This window comes from Merops nubicus, unplaced genomic scaffold, assembly GCF_000691845.1.
Source record: "Merops nubicus isolate BGI_N331 unplaced genomic scaffold, ASM69184v1 scaffold19941, whole genome shotgun sequence".
In the NCBI taxonomy this organism is placed as follows: Eukaryota; Metazoa; Chordata; class Aves; order Coraciiformes; family Meropidae; genus Merops; species Merops nubicus.
Genome location: NW_008587833.1, coordinates 10,540 through 32,122, shown reverse-complemented (window position 1 = coordinate 32,122; position 21,583 = coordinate 10,540). Strand labels below are relative to the sequence as shown.

Sequence of the window (21,583 nt, the reverse complement as noted above, 5' to 3'; positions counted from 1 at the left end):
TTTTTTTTTTTTTAAATAAATAAAAAATTACAGATTTTAAAATAATTTCCCATCAAACAAATCTCTTGTTATAATCTTGGTTACAGTACCTCTTAAGAACCTTGTTAAGGGCTGTGGAGTCTAGCACCAACACTGGCAGATTTGCATGATGTAAGTGGGGCTTTCTGGCTTTGGCGCTTACAAGCCTAACAGCTCACAGAGCAGTATCAGCATATTCTGTTGTGCACAGAATATTCTTACTGACTGAAAGGAGACTTGTAGTCAATTTGTCAGTCATCTTATCAGGTATGTCTTCACAATATCATCCTGCAGGTTTTAACAGCATTCTTTTTAGGGCTAATTAAAACTCAATGGCTAATGTTCATAAAGAATAAATTGCACACAGACAAAAATGCAATTTATATTGCGTATGGACTTGACATGTAGAGTATATAAGCAGTGAGGCAACAGTATGTAGCCAGTATTGCCACAAGTGCTTCCTAGCAATATGGTGCATATAAATCTCTAAACTGTGGGTTTGGAAACCAGTCCTAATATCTGAACTATTCTTTTGGGCAGATAACTGCATGATATACATGAAAGATGGCTGTTAAATGTTGTTTATGTATCAGATGCATTCAGACTTTATTCTGCTGCAGCAGTGGTGGCCCAGGTCTGGAATGAGATCTAGTAACAGATGTAAAACTACTACTTGAAATTAACTCCAAACAAAGCTGGTAATACGCTGACAAATGAAGTAGTGTGTTCTGGAAAAAGTGTGAGGTTTCGTTTTGTTTGGTATTATACATTTGGTTAGTTCACTCCAAAGTTTCAAGTGCTCGTAGCACAGCAAAGGACAGAATTTCACATAGCAGGAATGTTTCTTACCAACCCAAGCTAAGTTTCCATCATATCAGTATAGATACAACTCAGCCTTTGTTACACTTCTTTCCAGAGGCAGAGTGATAGAGATGAGAGCAATGCTTGGGCACAAAGCTATAGCAACTCCAGAATGCTTCCATTAGTCTTGTCAGAAGTCCTGGCTATGCTTTGTTGTATAATTCAGCTTTCCACAGAGTATTTAGGCTGAAGGTCTTAGTCTTTGTTCCTGTGGCTGGCGATGGCTCAGGCCAATGGCATTGAGCCTTCTCCTTCATTGGTGAAGGAGACAGTGTTTTTGAGAGCTGGTTATAGGCTAGGGAATAGTCTCAGATTTGATGTTTGCCCATATTCTGTTATGCTTTGTTTGTGCCTTGTGACATTTATACTTATTTTTGCACACATAAAATTGTTCTGCTGTCACTAAAATAATCTCCCAAAGCATGAGGCTGCTGACACGACTTTCCATACATGAAAATGAAAGGGTTTGGCAGGGTGGGAAGTAAGAGAAGGCCCTTGCTAATAGTAATTTCTTAAGGAGACCATTAATACCAGTGTGGCATATTTGTATATACCTATGCTTAAACCACATGGAAGGAGCTCACCTGCACCAATTTGCAGTCTTGCTCCTCTTTCCTTGGGGATCTACATCGCTTCTGCATTCAGCACTGTAACACATTAATCACATTGCTTAAGGTCTAACTACAAAGCATTATTACAAAAGTGCAAGACAATAACCTAGAATTAAATAGTGAAACATTTGGCTTTTGTAGTTGCTTTGTGACTGTGTAACTTTGGTATTACTGAAGTCTTCAATAATGAGCTGATTTAAAAAATAAAAATTTCTGTTCTGTACTGGGATTTTCTCCAATATATACAGTCCTCTATGATGCTTCTGTAACAGTGTACTTCTCTAGAGGCATTGGAAGCATGGTAGGATACTGGTATGTACATCAGTCAGACTAAGATTTTTCATACTCTGTGATCTGATGCTTTCCACTGCTGCTTGCTTTAAGCCAGTATTTTGTTTTCATTGTTAGCCTTGGTTTATGCTTGGCAACTTACTGATATAGCTTGGCTGGTTAGGTTTCAGAGTTAAGTTCTAAGTGCAAGGCCTGTACCTAACAGGTAGTGGTTGGATAGAAAGCTGACAGGAATACCCTGGCCCAGTCAGGCAGAGTGCACTGCTTGTATGGCTCAGCTGTTGCCAGTAGCCTTCTGTGGCACCTTATTGTGCTATATGGATGGAATTACTGTCATCTTCGTGTTGCAGATTGCATGTTGCAAAGCCAAGAAGTTAATTGTATGGTCTACTTACTAATATCTTAAAAATGTGAATCGTCATCTTGTTGTAAGAAGATTCCTGGCTGGCAAGTAAAGCTAGAGAGATTAGTCCCTCTGAAAATCAGAATAGGTGGATTTATTAGGGTAACTTCAGGTACACTGACTTTCGTGTTCCCTAATCCAGTAACAAAACCTTTGAGAAGGGTTAGGGCTGGAGTGGCCACTAGATGAATGACAGACACTCCCAGACTGAACTCAGTGGCAGACAGAAATCAGATTCAGGAGCTGGGTTCTGGAACTGGATTCAGGAATGTGGACTGGGATCAAAAGCAGAACAGGATCCTCTTCACAGGCTGGCCCTTGAAGAAGAGAGTTTGACCCTCATGAGCCTTCAGCTTTATACTGAATATGATGTATATGGGATGGAATACTTTGTTAGTCAGTTTAGGGTCACCTGTCCTGTGCAGTCCTCCCTGCAGGTGTGACCTCTTGCATACTGCACCCCCAACGTGGTACACATGATTTAGCAGTGACCTTGGTCTGCACAAGAGCAAGTACAAGGAAGAGCCTTTCTGCATACCAAAGCTTGGTAGTAACTCTCAACATGGAGCATTATCACTGCTAGAAGCAGACACTGTCTGCAAAAATATGCTGCTAAGTTCAGAAAGTGTGCTACTTAGAGACATAGCTGAACAGTAAAATCACTGAACAGAATTTGTTCTGTTCTAGCTCAAACTAGGACAATCTTTTAGCTTAATTATGCTCTAGCTGAAAACTTCATTATTTTGATGGATTAACACTTTTCTGTGTACTTTTGTGCATTTCTACTGTAACACAGGGCACTGCACGAGAGATGTCTATGTTTTAATACACTTAGGATAATCATTGGGAATTTTTGGTAGTGGTGATCAATCTTGTTCAAACCATGGGCAAAATTGAGATTTAGTCTTTAGTTCTCTCATGTATGTACTCCACTATAAAAGAACCATGTATTTCAAACCTCATTGGAGAGCTAATGGAAGTATTAAGGAATCTCGGAAAAATAAACTGTCTCTATGAAATTTATCATTTTGATATTGTGAAATGTATTTTGATCTTTTTTAATCCAGTATTTGGGTTAAACAAGGAAAATGTTATAATGATTACAGATGCAGAAATGGTGGACAGTAGCATGGCAATGAGCATATTCTCATGTGTAAAATGAGAGAATTGGGAAGTTAAAACTGAATAAGTCTTTTTACTTTTTTTTTTTTTTTTTTGTGACCTGAATCATGAAAAGAAGTCTGTTTTCCTTCTCCAAACTGCTTGGGCTGACTTCTCTTTGTATCTACACCATGCATTGAGAGCTGTGGTTTGTTTCAGTTTTTTGTTTGTTGGTTGGTCATGTTTTTTTGTTTTTTTTTTTTCTGTGTGTGTAGGTACAAGGAGCTCAGAATACAACCTGGAAGAAATTGATGAAAGGGAAGAGATGAGTGTGCAACAGAGAGAGGACCGTGAAAGTACAAATACCTTTCTTGGGATAGGAGAGGTCACTGCAGCCTTCAGCTCTGCTGAGGTACAAGTTGAAACTGAAAAAAGTGATCCTGCTTCATCAGCTCCAGTTCCTGCCAGTATTTCTGTAGACAACTCACAAAGCTTCAAGGAAGAAAAACAAGAAAATATGAGCACAGATGGCAAGTAAGTACGTTTTGTGACAAAGGAAGGAGCACTGGGGAGAGAATGGGGGAGGCAGATAAAACATATAGAGTGCTGTTTCAGTGTGGAGCACAGAATAGAGAATTGTGAGAGAGGAGTGAGCTTAACATACTTAGTAATTCATGAAGCTTTTCAACAAAAATGAGAAAGAAGTGTTCTGCAGGATATTTTGTTTAAGCCTCCCTTTTCTTACTGCTCAAACAGCTGGACCCCAAAAAAGCTGAAGACAGCTCCAAAATACCCAGTGTATTTACCACAGAAGTGTGATGTGAAAAAAAAATTGGATTGGTTGGTTAAAAGAAAATATACAAACTCATTTTTACATTTGGGTATAACCAGGTACATCAGCCATGTCTGTTCATCTGGGCACAGTTATTTATTTCTTGCATATTTGTTTTGTTTTAATTTTTCTTTAGTGTTTTCCTTATATTTTAGTTAGCCTGTTCTGTTGATCTGTCCCAATCATCTGCTCTCGGGAAAACAAGTTAATCCTGCCTTTTTAAAGAATAAACACGGTAGCTTCCTGCATCGCTCTTTTTCTCCTCTGGTGATGCTATACCTTTGCCCCTCAGCCTGTTAGTTACGCTACCTGACGCAGCAGGTTTCCAGCATGAGTTACTGCCTGCTTGAAATAAACATTGATTGTCCAGAGAAGTCCCATTGTGTTAATGTAATTCACTGTTTTTTTCTGTTCCCTGGGGCAACTAAACTGGCTACTGTTCCCAAATTAAACTGGAAGAACTATTTCAGTTATTGCACTGCAGCCAAAATGTGTGACTGCCCTAGTAACCAAGAACTTTCAAGGTAGTGTGGAGAGCTTTGACTTGTATTTCAAGGGCCTTTTTTGTCAGTCCAAAGCCAATGGGGGCTTTACAAAAATCTGTGGTGCTCTGCCCTGACAAATATTGTGCCAGTTGCTTGTGTCTGCTCTGTAGGGATCTACAAGGAGGAGGATCAGCCAAATGCAATTTTTAAGTTTTCTTGAACTTGCAGATTATCAGACCTGTGTTATTGGGCCAGTTTGGCCATTTGTCCAGAGGATGTTGCTTTTTTTCTCCACTAACTTGTAATCGTCTTTCATGGCCTATAATCCTGGTGAATATTATCTAGCATGCTCTATGCTTTAACTGTAGAGTTTGGCAATTGTCTTCCCTGAAATATCACAGGGATTAAAGAATGAGAATTAGGGTTTCTCTGCCATTATCTTTCTGAAAAACCTTTTTTTTATAAAAGACCTAGTTACTTTGAAGAAGTGCTTTTTAATCAAACAATGGACATGTGTAATATTCCAGTCAAATCCACTGATTTCTGTAATGGTACTCTGTGGTGGTCTGTGGTGAGTTTTTTTTGTTTTAAACAGTTCAGCCTGTTGTGAGCACTTGTAGTTCAGTCCCTCAGCTCTGTTCAAGGAATGGAGATAAGCAAGAGTACAGAGTGCAGGACTGAGCTTTAGCTTTCTTCTAACAATAATTTTGAGAGTGTACTCTCCTGTTTAGTGGTTTATTGGACACTTACAGTATATTTTGGACTGTACAAGCAACATATGCATGGATGGTTATTGAGGAATTTATAATTTAGATTTATTCAAATCAGATGTCAGGAATCACTGCCTTAAGCTAAAACAACTAATACATTTGATGTGGCAAATGCATTGGAATCTTCATAATGCCAGTGTCTCTAACTACAGAAAATCAAATCTCTGTTTAAGATATTTTACAGCAGCAATATTTTTTTAATGAGAAGGTTTAAGTATCTTGGCCTTTTTTCTAGCCTTTTTGAGATAAGGACTTGGTACATCCCCCCAAAGAAATGAGGGGGGGATTCAGCATTTATGCAGTTTTGTTGCACCATGTGATCTGAGGACAGAAATTTTATGCGTTTGCAAAATGTTTAGTGTGCAAGTAACATGTTTGTGTGTTTGTTGTTCTTCAGGTATTTCCTGAAGGGGACAGACACTTTTCGTTATTATTTTGCAAAGTCTACTGCACAATTGATTTGCTCATATTCAGTCAGCATCTCATGCAGCTTCCTGTGTATTGTGTCAGGGACAAAATCAAGGATGCATTTTAAATGCTCACATCGATGTTGTTAAGTGAATTGTAAACCATTGTGGCTTCACTGAAACTGAGTTGTTGCTGAAAAGGGGCTTGTTCATACTGCACAAGTAAACAAAAAGAGGGGGAGAAGAGAACGGAAGACTGATAATCTGCTTACACAGAAAAGAATGAAGCTGCATATCATTTTGGTAAAATGTCATAGCAGCATTTCCTCTTGTTTTAAAAAAAAATAAATCTGTTGAGTACTCTGGTGTTTGGCAGAGTGATTCTATTTTGGCCATCTGTGTTTGGAGAATGTTGCTGGTTCTCTTGCATCATGTCTTGTGTTTACTGAAATGAATGATACTGGCATATTTAATGTGCTGTTGTGCTTTGCAGAGGACTACAGACCAAGATAAGCAGTGAGCGTGCTGCATTTGAAAATGACAGGAGGCTTAGAATTTTGGATCAAAATAAAACTGATGGTGAGTAGTTCCCACTCATTTCTAATACTTCAAAGCAAGGCAGAAGAGAACTTTTCTATTCCTTTGAAAAAAATGACAATACAGTCAACTCCTGAATTGCTATCATCAGTTTATTTCCTTTATAATTTCTTTAGCTCTGGTGTATCCTCTTTGAGATGAGGTGTCAAGAATTTACTGCAGTTATAGTTTTATTTTTAATGCTTTTATTATTGTTTTTTTATCAGTAGTCAAAGCTGCATCGTGCTTGTTGTAGGGCAGTATGGGTGGTGCTTTGCTGAGGAGAGGGAAGTCTGGACAGGAGGTTATCCTGCCACATGGTGTGACATGTGCACTGCACTGCAGTGGGAAAGCAGAGGCCACCAGTTGTTCTTTGCTTACAAAATTAGCATGAGCTTTCTGCATGAAAATGCCAATGGTTTTAAATGCACATAGAACAACGTGACACACTGATTTGAAATTACAACATTCTTTGCATGTAGCAGATTGTAAATTTTTCTCTTGATTTCGTAACCTCTTTTATCCTTTTGTGACACTGATTTTCAGATTTATGTACTTGGCCTTCCATAGACTTTTATACCCAGCATACCTCTGTTCATAAATCATAACAGCTTACTGAATGAGTCCTGTTTATATGTGATATAAGTTTTAACTGCCATTTTATAACATACTTGAAATGAGGAGAAACTTTTTGAAAATCAAAATACTACCCCAAATAATTATTCCTAAAGAATTTTATTTTTCCCAATATTGTATTTAAAATAATTTGACCCAAATATTCCTGTGTTTTGGAGAAAACCATGTGTTTAGTCCCAGGGTAGAAAATTGAATTAACACTCCAGAAAAACAACTGGAAAAATAAGAGTTGAAAAATTGCTTTTGTCCGTATGTTTTCCAGTTGTTCCCTTGTACAAATACACAAGGTATAGTTGACAAATAACATTTGTAAAATTATAATTAAAAAACAGAAGCCACAAAAGTGTGGAAATAAAAAAAATTGCATCTAACCTAATAATATTGAGTAGTCTTTGAGCCCTTGAGTCACTGATGCCTATATAATCAACTGAAATTCATTAGCAGTTTTTAAAACTGATTCTAGAATAGATTTTTCTATTAAGGTGATGCATGGCACCAGTAGCCTGTTAATTAAGGAAGAATAACTGAGACAGAATACTATTGTTTGGCAATATTAGTTAAAGATAAGTATATCTTCAAATAGCTTTTAAAAGCAAGTATTAAGGAAATTTTTAATATCAGTGAGGAGCCAGTCCTTGTAGTTAAATACATTGTATGTGGGACTTTGTGATGTAAGGGGGGGGGGGGTTTGCCTGAATCTTTTGGGGATTCGTATTAATTTTTGAATCTCTCTTTCAATTAAAGATCACAGTGATACAAAACTCCTTCCAACAACAGAAGAAGGGAAAGAACTTCAGGCGACCAAAATTAAACCAGTAGATTTTAGGGAAAATAACAAGCTTGAAGTTGACAGACTATCAAACTGTCAGGCATGTAAAAATAATATCTCTGTAAGTCATACAAATCATCCTCCACTGATTCCAGAAAAGCAAGATCAGAAAACAAATCAAACCAGCTTGGATGCAGTAACAACTCAGGATGTTGCAATCCAGACAGGTCCATTGGACAGCAATTTGGGAAGAGCTACACAGAAAGAAATTATTGTCCCTGAGGGTTCAGAATCATCCACTTTCAGAGGACTGGTCCCTGAACATGGCACAAGCAATCTCCAAGTGATGCATGGAATACAAGAGGATGAATGTAGCTCAACAGAACAAAATCTTGAAAGACAAGAAGTTATCCAAGAAAAAGTTATTCCCATAAAAGATCAGAGTCACATTTGTGTAAATGGCAGTAATTTCGCTTCACCAGAAACAACTGCAAAAACTCTAGATGGCTCTCCTGTAAAAGGTCATCCTCTTTATAGACAGGACACCAAACCTAAACCTAAGCCTGCTAATGAAATTACAAGGGATTACATACCAAAAATTGGAATGACTACTTACAAAATAGTGCCTCCAAAATCCTTAGAAATAATGAAGAGCTGGGAATCAGAAATTCCATCTGATAATAAGGATCAAGAGGTATCAACTTTGGAAAACTCTCTGAAGCCTGAAGACTCCAAAGAATTCATAGAGCAAGATGAAATTCTTTATATGCCGAAAAGTGGGGGTTATTCACAGGTTGGTTCACAAAATGAACCTGCATCTGCAAATGATCTGCTTCATGGAAGGAACAGCTTTTCTGAACATGTGACATCTGGAGACGAGATTACTACTGAGAGCAATGGGACGGAAACAGAGTCTTCCACACAGCCTGTCCCACTGATAGTAAGCCTGAATAATGCAAATGCTGCTTCTGAGACTCAGGACAAGTCAAATGCATTAAGTCCTACAACAAAGCCTAGTTCTTTTTATCTGCAGATGCAACGAAGAGTTTCAGGTCATTACGTGACATCTGCAATTGCCAGAAGTACCATTTGTGCTCCTAATTCCATTCAAAATGAAGCTAAGAATACAGAGATGGGAAAAAAAATCTCCTCACCTGATCCAGCTTCTTTGTCTTTACATAAAACAAGTCCTTCCTCTCTGCCAACAGATGAAGAAAAAGTTGATGATGGAAAAAATACTGAATCCTCCACTTCTCTTGTTAAAAGCAATAAACCTTCAGGTTTTTCTTCTTGTCTGCCAGCACCATTAAACCTAAGAACTCTAAGAACTTTTGCAGTTCCAAAGCCATACTCCAGTTCAAGACCATCCCCCTTTGCTCTTGCTGTTTCCTCTGCAGTCAAAAGGTCACAGTCATTCAGTAAGACATGTGCAATCACTAGGCAGGCACCGAGAGAAGAATTTCCTGTTGAATTGTCTTCTGTTGCTTCAGCAGCTGAATTCTCCTCAGCCAGCTCCATGCCTCAAGTGAAAAACCCTTCCTCAGAGACCATAACAGGGGCGTCTCAAAATAGTCTAATCGATAAGGTAAACTTTATTTCTAATAATGGTTAACCTTTGATCCACTGTCATCTAGCGTGACTAGTCTAGAGGCTAGCCTCTGAACTGCTCCCTGATCAAAAAGCACTGTATTCATCCAGTGTAAATACCTTGTGGTGTCTAGCAGTAGCACAACGTCTTACAGAGAGTGTTAAAGGGAAAACAGCCTCATTGAGATTATTGGAAAGAACTATTTCTTGCAATAATTGGCATCCTCTACTTCAAAGAATGGTAAGTTAAATAGTACAAATTACACTGTGTATACTTGTTTTGGTGTTTGGACTGCGTATGACTTGTTCTTTATGGTTCAGTGTGTTGATTTCTGAAATTTCATTCTGAGTAGTGCTATCAGTTTGGCTTCAAGTGGTCATGGCACAAACACTTGAATGCAGGTATAAAATTTTGTTGGCATAATTATCTGAGGGAGAAAGTACGTGCTGTAGTGGAAATATGGCTGATGTCTGAAATTTGGAATGAAGCAAACAGTGGAATGGTGGCAGTTTGATATGCAGCCTTGTGCCAGGTTGACTTAAGGATTTCCATAAATGGAAGAAACTAACTTCAGATTAAAGGTTTTTGTTTTGGTTTTTCCTCCAACTTCCTCCCTTTACAGAAAGGCAGCAGTGCGAACAGCGAGCAGAAGAGTCGGGCGCAGCCCGGTGCTTCCGCTGACCAGCTCCTTCCTGTCACTAAGAGACAACCGGCGATGACGTTCCCGCACTCTGACCCAGAACAGATCCACCAGAGCCTGCTGGCTGCCATCCGCTCCGGAGAAGCTGCTGCCAAGTTGAAAAGGGTGAGTGTTCATCATTGCGGCCGTAATAACGGACTCCTGGTACTTCCTTCAAAATTACCGTGTCAGTGCTTGACCCTAAAAGCAATTATCTGTGTCACAAAGTGCTTCCAGGAGGCCTCTTAATAGTGGGAAAGGAGGTTAGGAAGAAAGTTCAGATTTGCAGAATAGTAGATGCAAAGCTTCGTACGTCCATATTTTCAAACAGTACAAAGACAATCAGGAATGTTCCTGAAATTCTTTAGAAATCTCTAAGTTATCAATTAAGTATCTCTTTCATAAAATCAGGAACATATTAATTTGTTTGTTTTTATATGGTTTGAAGTGGTATAATTTTAAATGTAGCTTCACCTTAGACCTGAAGTAGCTGCCATCTACTGCAAATCCCTGCAAGCAGGGAGGTAACGCACAGAAGTTCTGATGACTTTATTTTTCTATTTATTACTCTATCAGATCCATAATTCTTCTTAGATGTACTTCAATGTGTAATTACATTCTGAATATACTGAACTTTATTTTATATAGCATGTGAACTTTGGGTTATGATTCTATGGGAAATAATGCATAGGTGTAGCTGTTGGCACAGTGACTTATAACTTAAAGACTTAAAAAATTTCATGACCTGCTTTTCAAAATTCAAGTCTGTTTCTGTTAGAAAGAAAATAAAGAAAAACTTTGTTCTTTTCTAATGGAAATGTTCTTAGTGTAGATTTGACCTGTGCAGTTTTTATTAGTCTAGGTACATGTCTCCGTTTAAGGGCTCAGGGCAGGACCTCACAGGGCAGAATTCGTGCTCCCCCTCCCTATTTCTCAGTTCTCCCCTAGATGGGCAGATAAAAAGGGAAGTCAGGAGTCAGAGAAACTTTGCACCAATTTGGAAGTTAATAAAAATAAAGTATATTGTTTAGCAGGGAACAGAAAACAAGAAGGGAGGTATATATACAAAGATGGGGGGAAAACAAAGTAAACACAAGATGTACAAAACCCAAATCTTGGCTGGTGGAGGATTGCTCGGAACTGTGTGGATGAAGCCCCGCTGTGCTCTCCGCAGCCCAAAGAGACTGCAGCACTCACCTCCTGCCTCTTTTATAGAGTGTGGAGAGGAAGAGGGAGGGGATAACTGCTTCCTCCTGGGACCCTCAGAGTCCTGGTTGTCACCTGTCCCACCCCCACACCTCAAACCACAACAATACAAGAATGTCTTGGGGAAGGAGAGAAAGATGATGACTGAAGACCTTTTTCCCCTCCCTTTCTCTTCTGCGGGCAGGAGATATTCTTTCTCAGTGTAGTATCTGTTGAGGCTGTATTATACTTCTTGAGCAATTATAATAATGAAGAGTCTGTAAGCATAAGGAAAAGCATTCTGCACCACAGAAACCTGAAATGGGCTTGAAAAAAACCTGAAACACACACACACAAAACATGCAATGAAGAACCCACTGGAATTTTGCCAAACATAACTGTTCACGCTGTTCTTTTCACTTTTACTCTGAGAACACAGTGTGGTACAGGTACTTCTGACAGCAGAGAGTTTTTTGGCCTATGGCAAATTTAATAAAAACAAGAGTCTCATTTTCTGTTTAACATGGAGAACTGGCAGTAGCAGGACAGAGAAATGAAGCATTTTGTATCAATAACTGATCAGCACCTAAAAGTGATTCCCAGCATGGAAAGGACTTGGAAAATGCATTCACCTCATAGCTTGCACTATCATACTTCACTCAGTAAAATGAGTAATAACTTGATCCATTTGAATTGTGAAGGAGGTCTACAAGTGCTTGCTTCTCTTTTTATCTCATACCATACTCTCCTGTCTTTCAACCCTGTGAGAGAATCATTAAAGAAAAAAACTGCTGGCACCACTAGCCAAATTCTTTATTTCCCCCTGCCTGCACTATTTTACTTAATATGTTGTGAATATGCAATGCTGATATCTGTGCCCTTCTGTGTTGCCGTTTTTTTCTGTTCAGTAGGGCCTTCAGTAATTGCTAATCTAAAGTGGGTCAAGTGAGGTTTCTTTTTAACCATTTTTCTCTTCGGAATGTTTTCACTGTGTTTAGTAAACTGTATGCTGTGGTACGTGGTTCGTGTGGCTGTGGAGCATCCACAGCGCCCATTAACTGCAGTTGGAGTTGTTGGTTTATACAGCTCTCCTGAAAATCAGGTCTTTGCTGTCTACCCTAAAAGATACAGTTTGCTCCTAATAAAACAAACATTACTGTGGTATAAGGGAGTGTTACAAGATTTTGTAAGAAATCGACTTTATTCGATATTTAATTAACAGTGTTCGGTTTAGTGACGTTTTTTCAAGTAGTTCTTTGTAATCGGGTCTGGAGAAGGACTGAAAATTACGTGTGTTTTGCATAGTTATAGACAGAATTTTAAGGTAGGATAAAACATTGTTTTAAGCATTTTCTTATATTTCTACTTCTGAAGCATATGTGCCTTGCTCAAAAATCATATAGGAGGTCTTTAATTGCAATGAGAAAAAAAGCGACTGAAGTAACAGTATTTCTGTGTCCTTGAAGTAATTCTGTGCAACATACTACGAAGAGAAGAATCTGAAAATTCAGGCTAATACTTATTCTCTTCCCCCCTCCTTCCAGGTTGGTCCTCCACCAAACACCATATCTGTCAATGGAAGAGCCAGGCTCACTGCTTTGTATTCTGCAGAAGCAAAAGCTAATCACTAGGTATTATACCAAATATTTTGCACTTTAGTACTGCTTCATAGGCTAACTTAATACTAACTACAAATTTTTGAAAGTGTAAATGCAAGTATATGTTAATATATATTTTTTTTTTGGTTGTTATAGGAATTTCATGCTGGGTCCTTCGATGCCTTGGGAAGTTTATTAGAATATGTAAATTATAGTAATTTTTTGCCTTTTTCTCTTTATAAAGCTGACTATGCTGCTAAAAAGGTTTAAGAGAAGGTGCAGATGAGACTTGCTTATGTTAGGACGAGAATCATAAATTCTTGGCTTAGCCTTTAAGACTGAACAATATGTAGCAGTATGCTGTAATCACAGATTTAAACAAACTAAAAATTCTAGATCACTAATTTTCAATTGTGCTGTAACAGATTGTATGAATTTAAATCTACCACATGCTGCCTCCATGTTACTTTGATAAATTGAATTTGTAATTAGTATAAAATCTTGATTATAGGCAATACTTTATTTCTGTTTAAAAATAGATGGGTTTGTTCCTTCATCTGAGAGTAGTTGGGATAAGCATTTTGACTTTTTTAAATCTCCTTTAATTTTTTCTTGGTAGCGCATACAAAAAAATCAGGACATAAATTATTGAAATTTTTGTACTACTTAAAAACTTCTTTTAACAGCAGCACTACATGGTGTTTCTAATCTACTCTTTGAGTACCTGTATATAGTAATTACCTATCACTCAGATAAGCAATACTTTTTATGAACTAGATATAAAATACCTATTAGCATATAGTCACTTATTGATAAAATGCAAATTCCAGTTTTGATACTTAATGAACTACAATATTTTTTTTTTTCCACTGGAAGTACAACTGAAGAATGAACTGCTTTGGACTTATCCCTATAAAATATTTTAATCTTAAAACAGCCGAGTAACACACTTACAAAGGATTCTTTTGTCTGAGAGCGTCTATTTATAGATGAAGCATTAGATACCAAAATGGGAATATATATTAAAAGAAAATGTTTCATGTTATAGTTTATCTATTTTGCATTTCTTATCAAGGTTCTACATTTTGGGGAGGGGATGGAAATATAATCACACTGATGATGAAACAGCTAGTTTATGGATGCATGCAAGAAGTGCTGGGATATTTGCCATATTAAAATATTTTCATGCTGGACTTGATTTAAATAAAAGTAATTGTATTTAGTTTCTATTCTTTAACAGTATATTTATTTTGTACTTTAGTGACATTCTGTAACAGTTTCAGAAACTGATTTATATATGCCTTTCAAAGGGTTATTAATGGTTTGCTGCCAGGTTTTTGTGCAATAATCTTGAAGAGGTCTCGTTACTTTTCTCGTATGGAGACAATTATTGATTAAAATTAACAGTGTTAATGCTGAAAACCTTCAAGGAACGTTTTAGTAAATAAAAGTTTATAAAGAGAGCTGATGAACATTTGTTCATTGCTGTTCTCTCCTGTTTTCTCTCTTTAGTCTCCTGTCAGTATGTATTACCACTTCATTCTCCTCCTTGTTCTTGCATCCAGTCAAGGGCTAATGCCAAGGGTGGGGGGACCCCACAAGGTAGTTCAAAAGATCTGTTTCAGAGTCTGATTACAGAAGAACGTTTCATCCCTCACTTGAAAATGGTGAGGTTTCACTTGAAAAGGTGGGGTTTTTCTAGTTTCTAACTGGGGCTTGCATTCTAGGTTTCACTTGTCTTGAGGACAATTGTAGCTCACTCCCAGGATTCTAGTGTCTGTGTTCATTGTGGTATTTGAAGTCCACGTTTCAAGCATTCCTATACAACATGCTGATCTGCAAGTGCCACAGAGAGGCTGCACTGCAACCGGAGTCTCCTGGTGTGTACTTTAGGTGGGAGGGGCTTCCGTATTCTCTGCCAAGGTGACTAAAGTTATTTCAGAACAGGAATTTAATCTCCATCTGCAGTAATACAAGTCTATACGTCATTTCACTATTTCAACTAAATTGGTGGAGTCTGATACTGGTTTGGGAGAAAGTTCAAATAACTGTGCTTTGGTTTTGTTTTTTTTTTCCTTTGGTTTTGACTGCAAAATGGTATTACTGTATGGTCTTTACTCCCGTGTGTTAAAAGGACATTGCCCTTTTATGTGGACTGAAGGCAAGTATCATCTTATATAACAGAGATTAAAATTAAAACCACCTTGCTTGAACCTTAGGGTTTCTTGTCTGTGTAACTGAACTTGCTTGATAATTAACTGGAGTGTCTATACACACTGCAGTACTGTGAAACTCTTCAATAAGATTTTCTATTGCTAGCTGGCAATATTGTTTAGCAATACTTCCTTTCCCCCTTCCTTCAACATACATATGTGAGACATTTTTATGTCTTGCTATTTTATATCTGGAGACTAATTTTTTTCTTAGACTCTTTTATTATTCTACCAGAAAAACTCTTGTTCATGAACCTGACAAGTTTATTCATTGTTCAGACAGGAAAACATTTCTGCTCGGGTAACAAGTGTTTCTAGCAACCACAAGCCCACACTTGTAGTAAAGGTACAAATGAATCATCTACAGGTAAATTATCAGTTGAGGAATGACTTCATTGCTTCCCAGTGGAAGATGTTGAATGAGAATGATACTCTTCATCAGTGTCTTACAGAAGGAAGTGTTGCTTGTCCCCTCACCTTTCCTATTTTATGTTTTCTCTTTCAGCTTCAGGGTTCTACAAATGTTGTATGTACCATTTTGGAATGTGCGGGTACAAACCAGAAATTAAAAGCTGGACTCTGAAAACCTGGAAACTTGTTATCCCCTTTCATATAATCAGTACAAGGATGAAAATGCAATCCTGCAGAGAATGGGCATTGTTCTGCCTTTGTTAATATAACAATGAAAGAAAATATCATAGTATTGGGAAAGGGCCAAACAACTGTATCTGAAAAGGACACAACATCTATTAGGAAATTTCAACTGCATCTATTAGTAATCATTATTTCAGAGTGATTGTGCATGTATGATCTAAGGCCTGGAGATAAGAAGGGCTGTGTCATCTCCAACAGAAACAGACACAGCTCCATGCCAAAAAGAATCCAGAACAGTTGTACTTGGATGTAGGTTGCTAATTGCTCTGTGAACTTAAACTTTGAGAATGGTCTAGTGCCAATACCATACAGCAGCGAATGGGATTATACACAAATGGCAGTGACATTTACTAGTTACCAGTTTGTGATTGTATAATGAATGTATTTTTAGTAGCTGTTTTGTTAATATCAGCTGCTGCATGCGAAGAACAACTGTCTTCCATTCCAACAACTGATTTGCTTGGTGATTTCTGAAGCATTAGAGTACAGAGTGCATGGGCATTCCCAAAACAATGCTTAAGCCAGGAGTTTAGGGGTAGGGTGGGAAGCTAGATCTTGGGGGTCCTCCTTAGTCATTTGAATATTCCACAGAGCAACTGGTAAAATCGATGAAGAGGCTGAAGAAAACTTTCTCAGAGTAGAAGACAAGGCATTTGTGAAGATGACACTCTAGTCTTTCTTGTTTTATATGAAATGTGAGGCAGCATTGTTTTGTTATTTGCATGAATAGTGACCCAACTCTTTCAATAAAAGGCAGGCATCAAGAGATGGGGGAGGCTGGTGTAAGGGAGGGGAAGCTTTAAGATCAATGTAGTTGAACTCCTCCAGAAAAAAAAAACAAACAAACCACAACAGAATTTGCTGATGTTCCCTTGTTCCTTTTATTGGAGAGGATATACTGAAATACCTAAAATTCCAAGCCTTAATCCTTGATTTCATTGGATTGGCATGGTTCTTCATAGTATACGTATGTGCCATGTATGAATTATGTATCATAATCCTGTAGTTATTTAGTGGAAAAAAATGAAGATCGATCACCCTGTGGAATATTAGAAAGCATTTATATAACTATCAAACACTCACAGATTTAATCTTATGATTTCTCCACATTTTTATGCAGCTGTGGTATCTAGTTGCATCAGGTTACGTGAGCTGTAAATCTGTAAAAGTCTCCTATATCTCAGTTTACTGTGAAGATAAGAACTTGCAGTGTGCCAAGAAATGCTCACTAAATATTCCACAAGACTTCAAAGTTTCAAATTAAACTTTAAAAATAGAACAATTGTCAATATAGGGGGTTCTGCTTTTTCTGTTGCCATGCTCAGACAATGTCAAAGCAATGGGGCATCACCCCTTCATAGTTTTAAGTCTCTATTTGTGGTTTTGTTTCTTTTTTTTTTCCTTTTGAATATGAATTTCATATTGAACTTAAATGTTGAACAAATGTGCAATTGTTAAAATGTTTTAAAATCTCTAAGTGTGAAGGATCCCCAGATGTTTAACAATATATAATTAGGTGGGCCTAATCACTTTCTACATTAATCGAATAGTGTCACTTAAGGTATACAGTGGCTTTGATTAGAGGCATTCCCTTAAGTGGACTAGAGCAGCACCTGAGGATGTCGCTAATATGTCACTAATTCTTGAAATATTAAGCTGTTCTTGTTTCAATAGTCATGGCTCTTTTACAACTGTCTTCAGTAACTTTTAAGATGTAAATTCAAGCCTGCTCTGATTTATAAATGAGAACATTGTTTGCTGCACAGTAATGTGAGAGTAAATGCTGCTCTGTAACTTTCATAAGGAAGTCATTATTTAAATTCTGTATGTTAACTGAGATTTAACTTCATCACAAGTTGCAGGCTTGATGTAGAGATTATTACATGAGGTTATACAATATTGCCACTGTGTAGGGTTAGATGGTCACAATGGTACCTTATTTTCCTGTGAGTAGCAGATACCTGATTTCCTGCAGGTGATAGGAAAAAAAAGAGTGTACTCTATCAATACACATGCAAAAAAATTTTGTAATTTTGAAGTGAGATGATACAGAATCAGAGAGGGAAGAATGTAGACTATAGCAATGTATTATAAATGGTGAGGTTTAACTAAATGACAAAGCATCAGGTTATGTGAGTACTTGAAAGAAGTCTACCAGATGACAGTTGTTTGTTCAAATATGGATTGGAATGATTTAAAACACTGAAGCTGAAGTCTATGGATAATGGTTTTGTACTTATCAGTCAGGTGTAGACTGTAGCATTAAAGTGTTGTAGAAGTCTTGCAAGCGTCAAAGGAAAGTTGGGTACAGAGAATATAGTTACTTAGAATACAGTACAGCTGGCAAACTGACGCTTCCACCTCTGCAGACCTGGCTTTGCCATGTTTGGTGGCTGACCAGAGCTCTTATTTCTCCTCTTGTGTCCTGTTTTTCATAAATAAGCACATTTTAATGCAGCAGGGTTTTCTAGTACTGTTTACCAGTCTGTAACACAGTAAGTCAAAAAGCAAAATAGACATCTACTGATAATGCAGCACCCTCTCCTGTACCACACAGATGGTAACGACACTTGTTTAAAGTCTTCTTTGGAGGACTAAGCAGGGCTGGCCTTCCATAGCTTGTGATACTAGATATCATCTTCGAGCAACAAGAAAACACTAAAATACTGTACATACAAGGAAATCCTCACAAAGAACAAAATAGGTAGAGGAATGGGAATGTTAAAGGATGGGCTTGCATATGTGACAGTGAACATCCAGAAGAGTAAAGGTCTTGAAACATACAGTCAGCTCAGGGCAAGGGGAGAATTAAATCTCAGAACCTGCAGTTGCAACAGCTTTTAGAGAAGAAATCCGGCTAACAGTGGCTGTTTGGAAGTACCAGTGTACTTGGTGTAGTAGTGCTGGTGTACATTAACCACTAGCGTACTTACTAATGGTTAATGTATTTCTAGTTGAAAATTAATTAATAAACTATAGTTGGACTCAATGTTATAATTTTCCCCCCAGGTATATGTCTGCCTGTTTTACTGGGCTGCTTTTTTTTCCCCCCTGTATGATCCTGAGTGAGAACTAAGACATGATGGAGGTTTGGAGGAAGTGGGCTTCAGGGCTCTACATGGAAATGGTGGGTTTAATATTTTAATTACAAGAAAAAAATAAATTCTCTGGGTTGTCAGGTGTGCCTGAGAGTTCAGTAGAGGTAAAGTATTATTTTTTGGTGCCCACTAAAGATAAAAGGATGAAAAGAGAAGTAAGGAAGGTTCTGCTAGACCATACTGTCATGATAGAGAAGGGAATCTTCTCTTGTGTAACTATTACCTTAATTTAAAAACATTGTTTAGTGGTCATCATCACTGGGGAAAAAAACCTAGCAGAAATCAAACTTAAAAAAAAACCATGTAAAAGCAGCAGATATGTTGCATTGAATAATCCTTAGATTGATAATCTAAAGGTGGCAGGCAATTTGGGAAAGAGAGAATAAAACAAAAGTTACAAGACCTTTAGAAAACACGTCAAGAAAGATCAAAGGGATTGTGTTAGTTTAGTGTAAAAAAAAAAAAAAAGAGAAACTGGTCAGGATGACATGACCATATTTCAACACTAAAAAGTTGCTACACCAAAGCAAGTAATTAATCACTGTATCTTCAAGCAAGTCTTCCAGCTTTAGAGCATAACGGAAGAATGGCTGTACTGGGTCAAACTGAAGGTTCATTTAGCCTGTTACCTGGCTTTTCACAATGACCAAAAATTCATGCTTAGGGAAAAATATAAACCACACAAACTAATATGGCAGGTAGGCTCAACCTCCAAACATTTTTAGCTCTGAGAATGCCTATGTGAAAATTATTTCCATGTATTTAATAGTCTTAAATAGTCTTCTTGTTCAAGAACTTGACTACTTATTCTTTCAACTGTCTAAATTTTGAGCAGATAGCCACGTTTATTTTTCAGATCTGCCTCCTTTTGCAGATATTTGGCGTAGTGAGTCACCTGCAGGATACGCCTATCTTCTGGACGAGATCAAGAGTCTGAGAGAAGTTGGAGTGTTACACTTCTAAAGTACTAAATATCCAGCTGAGTAGAACCTTGGTAAGTCTTGTTGGTTCACAGATATGATCATGTGATTCACAGATGATCTTTTCAGTTCTCTAGTCAGCGAACAAAGGAGTTTAAAAACTTGAGGATATAACACATAGTTGTTCATAGTTCTAGTTTAATGAGATTACTTTGGCAGCTAAAATGTGCCACCTTTACATGTGAAATTTCAATCCATTTATCTGATAGGAATTTCTGTTGAAATCCACTACCAACATAGTATATTTCATTAGAAAAGCTCATTCATCCATTTTCCAGGATGGAAAACATGTAAGCACAAATATGTAAGATTTCCAACAGTGAGATGAGAGATTAGAAAGCTTAACAACAACAAGAAAAGACCTTGCCGAGCAAATGTTCATGCTAGCTCCAACGTGAGCACCAAGAGCTCTTGCTCTCAAAGGGTTGGCAAATCAGAACCCAGCGTGGTAACACAGGGACCCTGCTGGGCAGGGCCCCATCCCACCATCTGAGTGAGGTAGCAGGGCAGGCCTGGAGACAGCAAACAGGGCTGGCTAAGAGTCCAGATTATCAGACTAGTCCACAGTGAGGAGAAAACCCTGTGACTCTGGGTGCAGACCAGCAGGTCTATGCCCAGACACAAGCAGGCATGCAGCACGAACTGTAGCTCAAGCAGGGCCAGAGCACTAGAGCCTCAGATCAAGAGCAGCTCCCCAGGAAGGGGACAGCCCTGACTATAGCCTCCCCACAAACTATCTGAAGAGCACTTCCCCAGAGTCACCAGCTGCAATGCCTGGCCTTGACCTCAGGGAGTCAAACCCCCAAAATAAGGGATGATGTGCTTAGGGCCACAGTACCTGGCTCTGGTGGAGAGTATGCCCCTGAGTGAAAGGAGCTACAGCAATATAACACTTGAGATATGCTAGAGTTCACCCCTGGAAAAACATTTTACTAGCAGATGTACAAGAGGGCTAGCAGGAAAAGCAAGGTGCTGTGGGCAAGTAACTGACACTGCTGTGGTTTTCTCATCCCTCTTCAATCCCCATCCACCACACTGAAAGCAATAGGAAATCTGCCCATAATTGGTACTACCTCTACACTGTTTTTATAAAATTATTTGCACTACAGCTAATCACTATGCCGAAGGTTACTGTAAAGCATCAGTTGAATGAAGACTGTGTACTTGTATGACAGCCACTTTTGCCTACAAAATACAGGTAGCCATCCGGCAATCAAGAATAGGGCAAATGTATTGCCTTTACTTCAAATATTCTTTTTAGTCTGGCTTACGGTCAAATGCGGTGTCTTCTCTTGAACTATTTCTGCTGATTCATTATTAAATTACTTTGTATTGCAATGTTGAAGTGAAACACGTTTTTTTTAACGCTCTTTAAATGAACTACCTTGGTGGAGTATTTTTAGATGAGTCTTTTGATGCCTTTTTAATGGTACATTAAAACTTAATGAATGCTGAGTAACAGTAGAATCCCTGTGGAAGCACATATGGTATCTACATTAATACTGAATGAATGCATAATGATCAGTAAGATTTCTATGATTTCCACATGAATCAACAGTGACGAGCCACTTAGTGTTACACTCAATTACATCATGTTTAATTTATGTAGCATTGTTTGGACATTATGTTTAAAATGTCTTTAGTAAATCACTGAGACTCTAATTGAGCCTCCATTTCAGTGACAAATTGCACTGTAAACATTAAATTCCGTTTTTTTACGCAACAGTTAATTTATGTTGAAGCCTTCTTGTAAAGGGTCAATAATTTGATATATTCTCACTATTATTCCCTGAGAAATGTAATCCTAGTATGAAAACAAATTGCGGTA

The 21,583-nt window shown here is 37.9% G+C and overlaps 1 protein-coding gene across 1 annotated transcript; it reads left to right on the top strand.

Annotated features, from left to right (window-relative positions):
* Positions 1–1,099: 1,099 nt before the first annotated feature.
* Positions 1,100–12,843, top strand: LOC103781374 (cordon-bleu protein-like 1). Its single transcript, XM_008949088.1, has 6 exons — positions 1,100–1,166; positions 3,561–3,819; positions 6,273–6,358; positions 7,736–9,345; positions 9,971–10,153; positions 12,757–12,843. Exons 1-6 carry the CDS (start codon positions 1,100–1,102, stop codon positions 12,841–12,843), a joined length of 2,292 nt encoding a protein of 763 aa, XP_008947336.1.
* The last annotated feature ends 8,740 nt before the right edge of the window (positions 12,844–21,583 follow it).

Coding starts and splice junctions, on each gene's coding strand:
- LOC103781374 (XM_008949088.1), top strand. CDS start 1,100: ATGGCTCAGGCCAATGGCATTGAGCCTTCTCCTTCATTGGTGAAGGAG. Junction 3,820..6,272: donor AATATGAGCACAGATGGCAA/GTAAGTACGTTT, acceptor TGTGCTTTGCAG/AGGACTACAGACCAAGATAA. Junction 10,154..12,756: donor CTGCTGCCAAGTTGAAAAGG/GTGAGTGTTCAT, acceptor CCCTCCTTCCAG/GTTGGTCCTCCACCAAACAC.